General features: G+C 43.3%; 1 protein-coding gene across 4 annotated transcripts in view; it reads right to left on the reverse strand.

Moving 5' to 3' along the window:
• Positions 1-1051, reverse strand: part of PPP1R12A (protein phosphatase 1, regulatory subunit 12A) — a 168498-nt gene extending 167447 nt beyond the window's left edge. For 3 of the 4 annotated variants that reach the window (XM_010832012.1, XM_010832013.1, XM_010832010.1), the window contains exon 1: positions 578-1050. In XM_010832012.1, the coding sequence (XP_010830314.1) occupies positions 578-814 (237 nt within the window). In that variant the 5' untranslated portion in view covers positions 815-1050. Of the gene's footprint in view, positions 1-577 lie in introns of all 4 variants that reach the window. The other variant, XM_010832011.1, reaches the window with a different exon arrangement.
• Between the last annotated feature and the right edge of the window lie 13346 nt (positions 1052-14397).

A 14397-nucleotide genomic window follows, 5' to 3' on the forward strand; every position in this document is an offset into this window, starting at 1 on the left:
AGAGTAATAACGGAGAAAACAGGAAACCGTCCGATCAGGGCACTCGGCTTAGGGCACTTGATTACTATTATTATCATCACCATTTGTGATCAAGTCCTAAAAACTACAACAAATCCAAAGCCCACCTAACAAGCCAAAGACGTCCTTCCACCCAAGTGTCCCTAGGGCCTCTTGTTCGTCGTTATTTTCAGCATCCTCCGTCCCCCTGGTCGATCACCGACGTCGGGGACGCAGGCACAACCCCACTACACCCCTCCCCATCTCGACCCCAAATCCCAGACCCACGTCCACAAATGGCCCTGGGGCCCCAACCTGACCACAGGCCCGTTTCCCCTCGGCCCCGGAAATCGCCCGTTCCCTTACTCCACCACCAACCGGTCTGAAGGGGGCCTCAAGCCTAGAGCCCTCCCTCCACCAGCTCTTTCCCTCCCTCCTTCGCGGGAAGCCGCCCCCTCACCCCGCGGCAGGGAGTCTCCCGCCGCCCCCAGCCTCTGGAGACCAGGAGCGGAGGAGAGGCCCGAGCGGGAGGCCGACGAGGACTCGCAGGGTCGGGAGAGCGGCGGCGGGGCGCACAGACCTGGTGCAGGGCAGTGAGTCCGTCCACATTGGCGTAATTGATGTCGGCGCCGCGGTGCAGCAGCTTGAGAACCTCGTCCGTGTCGCCGCTGGAGCAAGCAGCCAGGAAGACGGCGCCATCATCGAACTTCACCTTGGTCTTCTGGCGCTTCACCACAGGAGGCTCGAGGTCCGTCTCGGAGCCGATCCAGCGCTTCAGCTGCTCGTTCCGCTTCTGCTTCGCGTCCGCCATCTTCATCCCCTCTCCTGCCGCCGGGTCTTCTTATCGCGAGGGGGGGAAGGGGGAGGCGGAGAGGGAAGAGAGGGGAGGCACGGGGTGTGTGACTGTTTCTATGAGTGCGGCCAGAGGAGGGCTGGGAACCAGGAGGAGACGCTCGAGACTTCCAGTATCCCACAGAGCACTGGGGCGGCGCGCCCGGCCGAACGGACCTCCCTTCCTACCTCAGAAGCCCTCCCGCCCCCGGCCCGGCCACCCGTCACCGGCGGCCAATCTAACGTAACTTCGCGAGATCCGGGCAGGGAGGCGCCCTTGGGCCAGTGCGCATGCGCTCGGGGCCTTTGCCCGCCCCAGGAAGAGAGCTCCCGCGAACTGCGGCGGGGGTGGCCAGGCCACCGGAGGGAAGCGGGTGTGGTCCCGGCGGCAGGGGCTGGGACCGACCTGGAAGGGCGGAGACAGGGAAGGAAGGTTGTCCTGCCCCGCTGAGAGCTCCTGGGGTTCCAGAGGCCAACCGCCGGGCCGTAGTGAGGCCCTGCGGGACAGACCTGCTTCCTGGGCTGTCTCGGCTAGGCCGAGTCGTTTCCTCAGGGCGGAGGATTTTCCTATTGGCTGCGTTGTTTGAATGGAATGGAGGCTAGATAGATAGGTCGTGAGTTAAGCGCTAGTGATTTCCCTTTCTAAGGAACTCACAGGAACTTTTAAAAGCGGGGTCTGTGTCGAGGTCTTTGGTAGTAGTAGTTACACCAGATCTCAGCCCAAGGTGACCGCTTGGTGACAAGGGTTGACCTGCAGTAATTGCAATAGCTTTCTGCCAGCCTTCACTTACAGAAACGTCTTTCTTCGTATGCTTGTTTTTTCTTGCTTTGGGGTGTATTTGTCTTTGGCGGGGGTGGGGGGGGATTATTTGTTTTATTCTCTCACGCGTATTTTGGGTCTTCTTTCCCTTGAATTCTTCAATCCTGTCTACCCCTGTCTCTGAGTTTAGCGCAGCCTTGTTACTGGTCCCGACTTTTTAAGGGATTTCTGGTTCCTGCTCCATTGCTTTCTAATGATGGATAAAGACCTAACTGCTTCTAGAGTTCAAAAGGAATGTTCAGTTCAGTTCGGTTCAGTCGCTCAGTCGTGTCCGACTCTTTGCGACCCCATGAATCGCAGCACGCAAGGCTTCCCTGTCCATCACCAACTCCCGGAGTTTACCCAGACTCAGGTCCATCGAGTCAGTGATGCCATCCAGCCATCTCATACTCTGTCGTCCCCTTCTCCTCCTGCCCTCAATCCCTCCCAGCATCAGGGTCTTTTCCAATGAGTCAACTCTTCGCATGAGGTGGCCAAAGTACTGGAGTTTCAGCTTTAGCATCATTCCTTCCAAAGAAATCCCAGGGCTGATCTCCTTCAGAATGGACTGGTTGGATCTCCTTGCAGTCCAAGGGACTCTCAAGAGTCTTCAACACCACAGTTCAAAAGCATCAATTCTTCGTCGCTCATATTACGCAATTGATTTAACCGGTATTTATTGAATACTTACTATGAGCCAGTCATTGTTCTAGGTGCTGGCAATATAATGACGATAACAACATACTTAAACCACCTTTTGAGGTCACGTCTTCAAAATACTTCATAGTTTATCATAATCATAAAAAAGGCTTTTAAACTTTGTCATGTATGACACCCTCCCCTGCAACACACATCAGTTCAGTTCAGTTCAGTCGCACAGTCGTGTCCGACTCTTTGCAACCCCATGAATCGTAGCTCGCCAGGCCTCCTTGTCCATCACCAACTCTCGGAGTTCACTCAGACTCATGTCCGTTGAGTCGGTGATGCCATCCAGCCATCTCATCCTCTGGCGTCCCCTTCTCCTCCTGCCCCTAACCCCTCCCAGCATCAGGGTCTTTTCCAATGAGTCAACTCTTCGCATGAGATGGCCAAAGTATTGGAGTTTCAGCCTTAGCATCAGTCCTTCCAATGAACACCCAGGACTGATCTCCTTTAAAATGGACTGGTTGAATCTCCTTGCAGTCCAAGGGACTCTCAAGAGTCTTCTCCAACACCACAGTTCAAAAGCATCAATTCTTCGGCACTCGGCTTTCTTCACAGTCCAACTCTCACATCCATACGTGACCACTGGAAAAACCATAGCTTTGACTAGACGGATCTTTGTTGGCAAAGTAATGTCTCTGCTTTTGAATATGCTCTCTAGGTTGGTCATAACTTTCCTTCCAAGGAGTAAGCGTCTTTTAATTTCATGGCTGCAATCACCATCTGCAGTGATTTTGGAGCCCCAAAAAATAAAGTCAGCCACTGTTTCCACTGTTACCCCACTTATTTCCCATGAAGTGATGGGACCAGATGCCATGATCTTAGTTTTCTGAATGTTATACTAGTGTGTTTTGAGCCATGTATTTGTAATCATCAACTGATAACTTTTCTAAACAATACCATGTTTTCATTATTTTCTAGAGCATTTAGACAAAAATAAGAAAAGTCGTAAAAGCTTTTCATTGAATGGAACTTGAGGGATCATCTAGACTGAGTCCTTGAAGAACTAATTGACTTACCGAATTTTCCTCAGCATCGGGATTAGGAGTCCTTCAGCAAATATTATGTACCTGTACCGGGTTAGGCATTGTTCTAGATGCTGGAGATACAACTGTGAACAACTCTGTGTGTGTGTGTGTGTGTGTGTGTGTTAGTGCACGCGCGCTTAGTTGCTCAGTGGTGTCCCACTGTTTGCCACCCATGGACTGTAGTACACCAGGCTCCTCTGTCCATGGGGTTTTCAGCCAAAAATACTGGAGTGGTTTGCCATTTCCGTCTCCAGAGGATCTTCTCCCAGGGATAGAATAGGCATCCTGTATTGGCAGGCAGATTCTTTACCATTGTGCCACCAGGGAAGCTCCTAGAAGACTATCTTACAGGTCATCATTTTCAGAAATAAAAATGAGTAAACTGTGATTGGGAAACCGCCTACCTATAAGAGCAAATTTTCTGAACAGCAATTACTGGGTAATAGTAATAGAACCCAAGCAAGGATAATACTATTTCCTCCAAAAGTATTGTAGAAATAGAAAATGAGTGTAACAGACCTAAAATACACCAATGATAATATCAGATCTTTGACTAACACTAAAATACAAAATTCCTATCCACTTAAAAAACTCCAGAATACAGTTCTTAGACTAAAAGAAAGGAACTTGAGGATTGCCTTGTCAGATCTTCTATCTACCTAAAAAAATTGACACCTTATCTTTACTATTTCCCAAGAATATTATGGTCTATTTGGTAGCTCTTAAAAGTACCCTGGAATATAGATTGGTATCTCAAGCTTTGATTTCGGCAAGAGTTTGGTGGGAAATATGTTATTTCTGATTCAGGTGCTTAACTTCAAAATGTAAAATTAATAAGTAAAACTAGTTTATTAATAAACTGAATTGTTAAGTATCAGTTCCCAAAAGCTATCAGTCAAAAACAAAACAAAAACCCACCTGGGCTATTAATAAATGAAAAGTTCACTGAAGTTAGCTTTCCTTCTCCAGCTCTTAAGGGTCACGAAGTTCTGTATTAATCTCATTGGAAGTGCTGTCAAACTGTCACCTGTTTGCCTTTTTAGGTAGTTTTTTTTTAATGTTTTGAATTAATGATAGAGTAGCTTGCTCCTTGGATGAAAAGCTATGGCCAACCTAGACAGCATATTAAAAAGCAGAGACATTACTTTGCCAACAAAGTTCCGTCTAATCAAAGCTATGGTTTTTCCGGTAGTCATGTATGCATGTGAGAGTTGGACTATAAAGAAGCTGAGCACCAAAGAATTCATGCTTTTGAACTGATGTGTTGGAGAAGACTTGAGAGTCCCTTGGACTGCAAGGAGGTCCAACCAGTTCATCCTAAAGGAAACTGGTCCTGAATATTCATTGGAAGGACTGATGTTGAAGCTAAAACTGCAATACTTTGGCCACCTGATGCAAAGAACTGACTCATTTGAAAAGCCCCTGATGTTGGAAAAGATTGAAGGCGGGAGGACAAGGGGATGACAGAGGATGAGATGGTTGGATGGCATCACCGACTCAATGGACATAAGTTTCCGTAAACTCCGGGAGTTGGTGATGGACAGGGAGGCCTGGCGTGCTGCAGTTCATGGGGTTGTAAAGAGTCGGACACAACTGAGCGACTAAACTGACTGAAGATCTACCACTAACTCCAAAAAAGAGAAAACTTAAAAAATTTATTTATTTTTAATTGAAGGGTAATTGCTTTACAGTGTTGTATTGGTTTCTCAAATCAGTCACAACTATATATATATATCTCTGCCCTCTGCATCTCCCTCCTACTTCACCTCCCATCCCATCCCTCTAGGTCATGACTGAGCACCAAGCTGGGCTCCCTGTGTTATATAACAGCTTCCTATGAGCTATTTTACACGTGATAGTGTATATATGTCAGTGCTACTTTCTAAATTCATTCCACCCTCTCCTTTGCCCACTGTGTCCACAAGTCTATTCTCTACATCTGTGTCTCTATTCCTGCCCTGCAAAATAGGCTCATCAGTACCTTTTTCCTAGATTCCATATATATGCATTAATACACAATATTTGTTTTTTTATTTTTGACTTCACTCTGTGCATCTACCTCAGTTCAACTGATTCACATTTGTTCCTTTTTATGGCTGAGTAATATTCCATTGTATTTATGTACTACAACTTCTTTACCCATTCATCTGTCAGTGGACATCTAGATTGCTTCTGTGTCTTAGCTATTGTAAACTGTGCTGCCATAAACACTGGGATATATGTATGTTTTTGAATTATGGTTTTCTCAGGGTATATGGTAGTTTTATTTCTAGTTTTTAAAGGAATAGCCATACTGTTCTCCATAGTGGCTTGTATCAATTTATATTCCCACCAACAGTGCAAGAGGCTTCCCTTTTCTCCACATCCTCTCCAGCATTTATTGTTAGTAGATTTTTTGTAGGTCTTTCCTTCTCTTGTGTTTTCTGCCCAGAGAAGTCCCTTTAGCATTTGTTGTAAAACTGGTTTGAAAAGTGAAAGTGAAAGTCGCTTCAGTTCAGTTCAGTTCAGTTCAGTCACTCAGTCGTGTCCGACTCTTTGTGACCCCATGAATCGCGGCATGCCAGATCTCCCTGTCCATCACCAACTCCCGGAGTTCACTCAGACTCACGTCCATTGAGTCAGTGATGCCATCCAGCCATCTCATCCTCTGTCGTCCCCTTTTCTTCCTGCCCCCAATGCCTCCCAGCATCAGAGTCTTTTCCAATGAGTCAACTCTTCGCATGAGGTGGCCAAAGTACTGGAGCTTCAGCTTTAGCATCATTCCCTCCAAAGAACACCCAGGGCTGATCTTCTTCAGAATGGACTGGTTGGAGCTCCTTGCAGTCCAACGGACTCTCAGGAGTCTTTGCTTAGTTGCGCGCAACTCTTTGCAACACCATGGACTGAATTGTTGAGTCCAAGATACTGGAGTGGGTAGCCTTTCCCTTCCACAGGGGATCTTCCCAACCCAGGGATCAAACCCAGGTCTCCCACATTGCAGGGAGATTCTTTACCAGCTGAGCCACCAGGGAAGCCCATGATGCTGAATTCTCTTAACTCTTGCTTACCTGTAAAGCATTTGATTTTTCCATCAAATCTAATTAAGAATCTTGCTGAGTAGAGTATTCTCAGTTGTAGTTTCTTCCCTTTCATCACTTGGAATATATCCTGCAATTCCCTTATGTCCTGTTGAGTTTCTGTTGAGAAATCAGCTGACAACCTTATGGGATTTCCCTTATTTGTCTTTTTCCCATGTTGCTTTTAATATTTTATCTTTGTCTTTAATTTTTGTCAGTTTATGTGTATAGACTTTTTTCATGATAACCATTCTGGTTGGTGTGAGGTAATACCTCATTGTAGTTTTGATTTGCATTTCTCTAATAATGAGTGACGTTGAACATTTTTTCATGTGTTTATTGGCCATCTATATGTCTTTTTCAGAGAAATATCTCTTTAGATCTTGCACGCACTTTTTTGAGTGCATTGTTTATATTTCTGATATTGAGTTGCATGAGCTGCTTGTGTATTTTGGAGATTAATCCTTTGTCAGTTGCGTTGTTTGCAGTTATTTTCTCCCATTCTGAGGGTTGTCTTTTCACCTTGTTTATAGTTTCCTTTGCTGTGCAAAAACTTTTACGTTTAATTATGCCCCATTTTTTTATTTTTGTTTTTAAGAAAAGGCAAAACTTTTTATTTAAAAAACAATACAACACTAGTCACTTCAAATTACCTTAATAGCTGAATGAGCTTAATTTATCTAAGCAGAAGAAGAAATTGAAGAAATGCAAATATTTTCATATATTAATGGCCTTTAAGTAGATTGGATTGTGAAGATACTGTTCAGATCATTTAAAGCAAATTAGACATTAAAATAGAAGTTCAAATTACACTGTGTTTATTAATTGCTGAATGTTTTCCTTGGTTGCAGCAAATCATTAATCATGTTGGAGTCTTTAGTTATTACAGGGAGGAGATTTTCAGTAGAGGATCTGTATTTATCTTTTTCAAAACTTAAGTACACTACCGATATCCCCTCAGTTGCGTTCACTCACTCACTCGTGTCTGACTCTTTGCGATGCCATGGACTGTAGCACACCAAGCCTCCCTGTCCATCACCAATTCCTGGAGTTTACGCAAACTCATGTCCATTGAGTCGGTGATGCCATCCAACCATCTCATCCTCTGTTGTCCCCTTCTCCTCCTGCCTTCAATCCTCCCCAGCATCAGGGTCTTTTCCAATGAGTCAGTTCTTCTCATCAGGTGGCCAAAGTATTGGAGTTTCAGCTTCAACATCAGTCTTTCCACTGAATATTCAGGACTGATTTCCTTTAGGATGGACTGGTTGGATCTCTTTGCAGTCCAAGGGACTCTCAAGAGTCTTCTCCAACACCACAGTTCAAAAGCATCAATTCTTTCGTGCTCAGCTTCCTTTATAGTCCAACTCTCACATGCATATATGACTCCTGGAAAAACCATAGCTTTGACTAGACAGACTTTTGTTGGCAAAGTAACATCTCCGCTTTTTAATATGCTGTCTAGGTTGGTCATAACTTTTCTTCCAAGAAGCAAGCATCTTTTAATTTCAAGGCTTCAGTCACCATCTGCAGTGATTTTGGAGCCCCCCAAAATAAAATCAGCCACTGTTTCCCCCTCTATTGGCCATGTAGTGATGGGACCAGGTGCCATGATCTTAGTTTTCTGAATGTTGAGATTTAGGCCAACTTTTTCACTCTCTTCTTTCACTTTCATCAAGAGGCTCTTTAGTTCTTCTTTGCTTTTTCTGCAGTGTAGTATCATCATCTGCATATCTGAAGTTATTGATGTTTCTCCCAGCAATCTTGATTCCAGATTGTGCTTCATCCAATGCAGCGTTTCTCATGATGTACTCTGCATATAAGTTCAATAAGCAGGGTGACAATATACAGCCTTGACGTACTCCTTTTCCTATTTGGAACCACTCTGTTGTTCCATGTCCAGTTCTAACTGTTGCTTCCTGATCTGCATACAGATTTCTCCAGAGGCAGGTCAGGTGGTCTGGTATTCCAATCTCTAAAAATTTTCCACAGTTTGTTGTGATCCACACAATCAAAGATTTTGGCATAGTCAATAAAGCAGAAGTAGATGTTTTTCTTGAATTTACTTGTTATCAACTTGAAGACATTTTAATTAAATCATAAAATTTAAATAGTCACACACATACAAACCTTAGTTTTGTTTTTTTTTTTTCTATTCTCTCTCTACAACTCTCTCTGTACCATTATCTAAAGAGTCCATGGGACTTCCCTGACAGTGTAGTGGTAAAGACTCCTTGCCTCCAATGCAGAGGGCATAGGTTTGATCCCTGATCAGGGAACTAAGATACCACATGCTGCGAATCATGACCAATATATAAATAAAGAGTCCATATAATATGATATTATGCTCACAGTCAAGTTTTCTATTAGCTATATAACAAAAAAATGTAGTAATGTAGGTGGCTCCAACATTTGGGAGGAATGTTTACATGTGTGAGCTCCGTCTTGGAACACTAGCATTTAGCTGATGGATTTTTTGAAATGTCCTTCAACTGAAATCCTGGGAAAATCCTCTAAATTCCTCCAGAGCCCAGAATGTAAAAAAAGGACAGAGTAAAATTAGTGAGAAGAAACATGTGCAGATAACAGATAACATCACCGGTAAAGACTATGCTCACTTTTGGCAGGTGCGAATGATAGCAGCTTCATGTGGTTATTTTAAGATTAAGTGAGTAATATATATTAGAAAGAAAAAAATTGAGATTTTGTTTTCTTGTATTTGCCTCTTTTCTGTCCCTACATTTAAGCTGATAGCAACTCTGCTTCCTTGTCTCGGGATGTTTGTGGCAAGGAAGAAAGCAGAAGTTGCTGTCAAAACACTTTCCTTCCTAGCCTGAAGTGACCGCCCCAAATGTCTATTGAATGACATTTAGGGCCAGTAATCTGGTTTAAGAATCTGGTTTAAAGTAGTGTACTAGGTGGCTAGGGATTTGTTGAAGCTATATTTGCAGAGTATTATAGATCAATACAAGTAGGAACATTTTCTAAATTGACTTTTATTCTGACTTCTAAAAAATGTTATTTCCTAATATTATGTAATTTAGTTCTATTTAGGTGGAGAAAGGGGAATCAAGCAAAGGGATTCTCCCAAACCACTTTTGGGTGCTTCTGTGGAAAACAAAGATTTCATTGAGAATAAACTGTGATGCCTAAGCTAAAAGGATGAGAAAGAAGTCAGTGGGCTTCTAGAGCAATGGGATGTACTCCCTGATGCCTGAAAGTGTCCCTAGAATGTGACAAGATTTCAGAGTGAATGGCTGAACGCCGCAGTCAGCCTAAGCCTGGAAATCCCACTACCCAAACGTAGACATGCCTGAGGCTTGTTCTGTGCTGTGGTCTGAATGTTTATGTCCCCTCATAATTCTTTAGGTCATATTGTTGTTGTTGTTCAGTCACTCAGTCGTGCCTGACTCTCGTGACCACGTGCGCTGCAGCACGCCATGCTTCTCTGTCCATCACTACCTCCCGGAGCTTCCTCAACCTCACGTCCATTGAGTCGGTGATGCCATCCAACCATCTCATCCTCTGAGTGTGGTGTCATCTGTATATCTGAGGTTATTGATATTTCTCCTGGCAGTCTTGATTCCAGATTGTGCTTCATCCAGCCTGGCATTTCTCATGATGTACTCTGCATATAAGTTCAATCAGCAGGGTGACAATATACAGCCTTGACATACTCCTTTCCCTATTTGGAACCAGTCTGCTGTTCCATGTCCAGTTCTAACTGTTGCTTCCTGACCTGCATACAGATTTATCAAGAGGCAGGTCAGGTGGTCTGGTATTCCCATCTCTTTCAGAATTTTCCACAGTTTATTGTGATCCACACAGTCAAAGGCTTTGGCATAGTCAATAAAGCAGAAGTACATATTTCTCTGGAACTCTCTTGCTTTTTCTATGATCCAATGGATGTTGGCAATTTGATCTCTAGTTCTGCCTTTTCTAAATCCAACTTGAACATCTAGAAGTTCTCGGTTCATGTACTCTGGAAGCCTAGCTTGGGAAATTCTGAGCATTACTTTGCTAGTGTGTGAGATGAGTGCAATTGTGTGGTACTTTGAACATTCTTTGGCATTGCCTTTCTTTGGGACTGGAATGGAAACTGACCTTTTCCAGTCCTATGGCCACTCCTGAGTTTTCCAAATTTGCTGGCATGTTGAGTGCAGCATTTTCACAGCATCATCTTTTAGAATTTGAAATAGCTCAACTGGAATTCCATCACCTCCACTAGCTTTGTTTGTAGTGATGCTTCCTAAGGCCCACTTGACTTCACATTCCAGGATGTCTGGCTCTAGATGAGTGATCACACCATTGTGATTATCTGGGTCATGGAGATCTTTTTTGTACAGTTCTTCTGTGTATTCTTGCCATCTCTTCTTAATATCTTCTGCTTCTGTTAGGTCCATACCATTTCTGTCCTTTATTGAGCCCATCTTTGCATGAAATGTTCCCTTGGTATCTCTAATTTTCTTGAAGAGATCTCTAGTCTTTCCCATTCTGTTGTTTTTCTCTATTTCTTTGCATTGTTCACTTAGAAAGCCTTTCTTATCTCTCCTTGCTATTCTTTTCTTATAGCAGCCTAAATGAAGACAGCCAGAATATGGTTTAATAGACCAGAGGCTGATCAGTTAATATAAATTGACACTTATTATTTGTCATCATTTTACATTCTATGCATATAGGAAGGAAGAAAACAATAGGCCTGCCTTCAATTAACTTGCATTCTAGTAAGGAGGGGAAAAAGGAACACATTTCAGATGAATAAATCAATTTAGCTACTGCTAAGTATTGTGAAGAAAAAAATTAGGATAAGAGAGAAAAAAAAAATTGTCTGAAGTTACTGGCAATTAGGGGGATGTGAGGTAGGGAAGAAAAATTAGCTTTAATTAGTTAACAAGGAAAGTTCTAAGCTGAAAAGGTGTCCAGTTTTGTGGTGCCCGACATTTATGCAACTTGCAGATTCCTGTTTAAGAAAAAGGTTATAAAATTACAAATACTCAAATTAGATGCAGGGCCTTCAGTTCAGTTCAGTCGCTCAGTCGTGTCCGACTCTTTGTGGCCCCATGAACCACAGCACGCCAGGCCTTCCTGTCCATCACCATCTCCCAGAGTTTACTCAGACTCACATCCATCGAGTCAGTGATGCCATCCAACCATCTCATCCTCTGTCATCCCCTTCTCCTCCTGCCCTCAATCTTTTCCAGCATCAGCGTCTTTTCCAGTGAGTCAGTTCTTGGAATCAGATGGCCAAAGTATTGGAGTTTCAGCTTCAACACCAGTCATTCCAATGAACACCCGGAACTGATCTCCTATAGGATGGACTGGTTGGATCTCCTTGCAGGCCAAGGGACTCTCAAGAATCTTCTCCAACACCACAGTTCAAAAGCATCAATTCTTCAGTGCTCAGCTTCCTTTATAGTCCAACTTTCACATCCATACATGACCACTGGGAAAACCATAACCTTGACTAGATGGACCTTTGTTGGCAAAGTAATGTCTCTCTTTTTAATATGCTCTCTAGGTTGGTCATAACTTTCCTTCCAAGGAGTAAGCGTCTTTTAATTTCATGGCTGCAATCACCATCTGCAGTGATTTTGGAGCCCCCCAAAAAATAAAGTCTGACACTGTTTCCCCATCTATTTGCCATGAAGTGGTGGGACCAGATGCCATGATCTTCATTTTCTCAATGTTGAGCTTTAAGCCAACTTTTTCACTCTCCTCTTTCAATTTCATCAAGAGGCTCTTTAGTTCTTCTTCACTTTCTCCCATAAGGGTGGTGTCATCTGCATATCTGAGCTTGTTGATATTTTTCCCAGCAATCTTGATTCCAACTTGTGCTTCCTCCAGCCCAGCGTTTCTCATGATGTACTCTTCATATAAGTTAAATAAACAGGGTGACAATATACAGCCTTGACGTACTCCGTTTCCTATTTGGAACCAGTCTGTTGTTCCATGTCCAGTTTTAACTGTTGCTTCCTGACCTACATACAGGTTTCTCAAGAGGCAGGTCAGGTGATCCGGTATTCCCATCTCTTTCAGAATTTTCCACAGTTTATTGTGATCCACACAGTCAAAAGCTTTGACATAGTCAGTAAAGCAGAAATAGATGTTTTTTCTGGAACTCTCTTGCTTTTTCGATGATCCATCAGATGTTGGCAATTTGATCTCTGGTTCCTTTGCCTTTTCTAAAGCCATCTTGAACATCATGGTTCAAGAAGTTCATGGTTCACGTATTGCTGAAGCCTGGCTTGGAGAATTTTAAGCATCAGTTTACTAGCGTGTGAGATGAGTGCAATTGTGCGGTAGTTTTTTGAGCATTCTTTGGCATTGCCTTTCTTTGGGATTGGAATGAAAACTGACCTTTTCCAGTCCTATGGCCTCTGCTGAGTTTTCCAAATTTGCTGGCGTATTGAGTGCAGCCCTTTCACAGCATCATCTTTTAGAATTTGAAATAGCTCAAGTGGAATTCCACCACTTCCACTAGCTTTGTAGTGATGCTTCCTAAGGCCTACTTGACTTTGCATTCCAGGATGTCTGGCTCTAGGTGAGTGATCACACCATCGTGATTATCTGGGTCATAAAGATCTTTTTTGTACAGTTCTTCAGTGTATTCTTGCCACCTCTTCTTAATATCTTCTGCTTCTGTTAGGTCCCTTCCATTTCTGCCATTTATTGAACCCATCTTAGGATGAAGTATTCCCTTGTTATCTCTAATATTCTTGAAGAGATCTCTAGTCTTTCCCATTCTATTGTTTTCCTCTATTTCTTTGCATTGATCGCTGAGGAAGGCTTTCTTATCTCTCCTTGCTATTCTTTGGAACTCTGCATTCAAATGGGTGTATCTTTCCTTTTTCCCTTTGCTTTTCGCTTCCCATCTTTTCACAGCTATTTGTAAGGCCTCCTCAGAAATTTTGCGTTTTTACATTTCTTTTTCTTGGGGATGGTCTTGATTGCTGACTCCTGTACAATGTCAGGAACCTCCACCTTGGAAGGGACCTATTCCAGTGAGAGGCCCTGAAGTTTAACAGTAAATCTTCCCCTAGCTGGAACTTAAATGTCAGGAAGCCACCTGAAGGGATCTTGTAGGTTTAGGTAGATGTTCCCGCGTTAACTCGTGTGTAAACATGGCTGCAACACGTGTAGTATCATCTCAGGAACTTGGCACACGCCCTGCGGAGGTTAAAGACCACCAGGAAGGACTGATACAGAATTCCTTACTGGCCAGGAGTGTAGGATGAAATTAAGTTATTTATAGAAATTTGGGCAAAATGAGTCTTTAAGTGAGATTCATTCCAGATACATATATAAAGAGTCTTGCATGTAGCTGACATAGAGTCCATTTTCTATTGGTGCCATAAGAAATTACCACAAACGTAACATCCCTATGTATATTATCTCACAGTTCTGTAAGTCAGAAGTCCAGGTGGGCTCAGCTGGGTTCTAGGCTCAGGAGACCAAAAGCCAGGCTTCAGCTGGGCTGGGCTCTTAGCTGGAGGCTCTTGGGAGCTCAGTCCTTTTGCAGTTGCGGGACTGCTGTCCCCTCTTCCTTGCCTGTGGTGGACTGGGAATGCCTCTCAGCTCCTCGTGGCCTCTTGTTTCTTACACACGGCCCCTTCATGTTCAAGGCCAACCGCAGTGTGTCAACTCCTCCTTGTACTTCACTTCCTCTCCTTGACTTTCCCTCTGTCGTCAACCTGAGAGAAGTGTCTGTTTTTAAGAGTTTCTGAGATTAGATAATCTCTCTATTTTAAGATCAACTGACCATATAATAGAACCTAGTCATAATATCCTATCTACAGGTTCCAGGGATTAAAGCACGAATATCTCTGACGGACTATTTTAGAAATCTTGCCTGACACAGGGCTCTATAAATAATAGTTTCTTACCATCTTCCATTTCACTGAACATTTCTTTATCATCTACTATAATCCAAGAACTAAGTTAAAGAAAGTGAATAAGACATTGCCCTTTAGGTTAAGGAGTTTACACC

The sequence above is a fragment of the Bison bison genome, unplaced genomic scaffold (assembly GCF_000754665.1).
Source record: "Bison bison bison isolate TAMUID 2011002044 unplaced genomic scaffold, Bison_UMD1.0 scf7180017864535, whole genome shotgun sequence".
NCBI classification, from domain to species: Eukaryota; Metazoa; Chordata; class Mammalia; order Artiodactyla; family Bovidae; genus Bison; species Bison bison.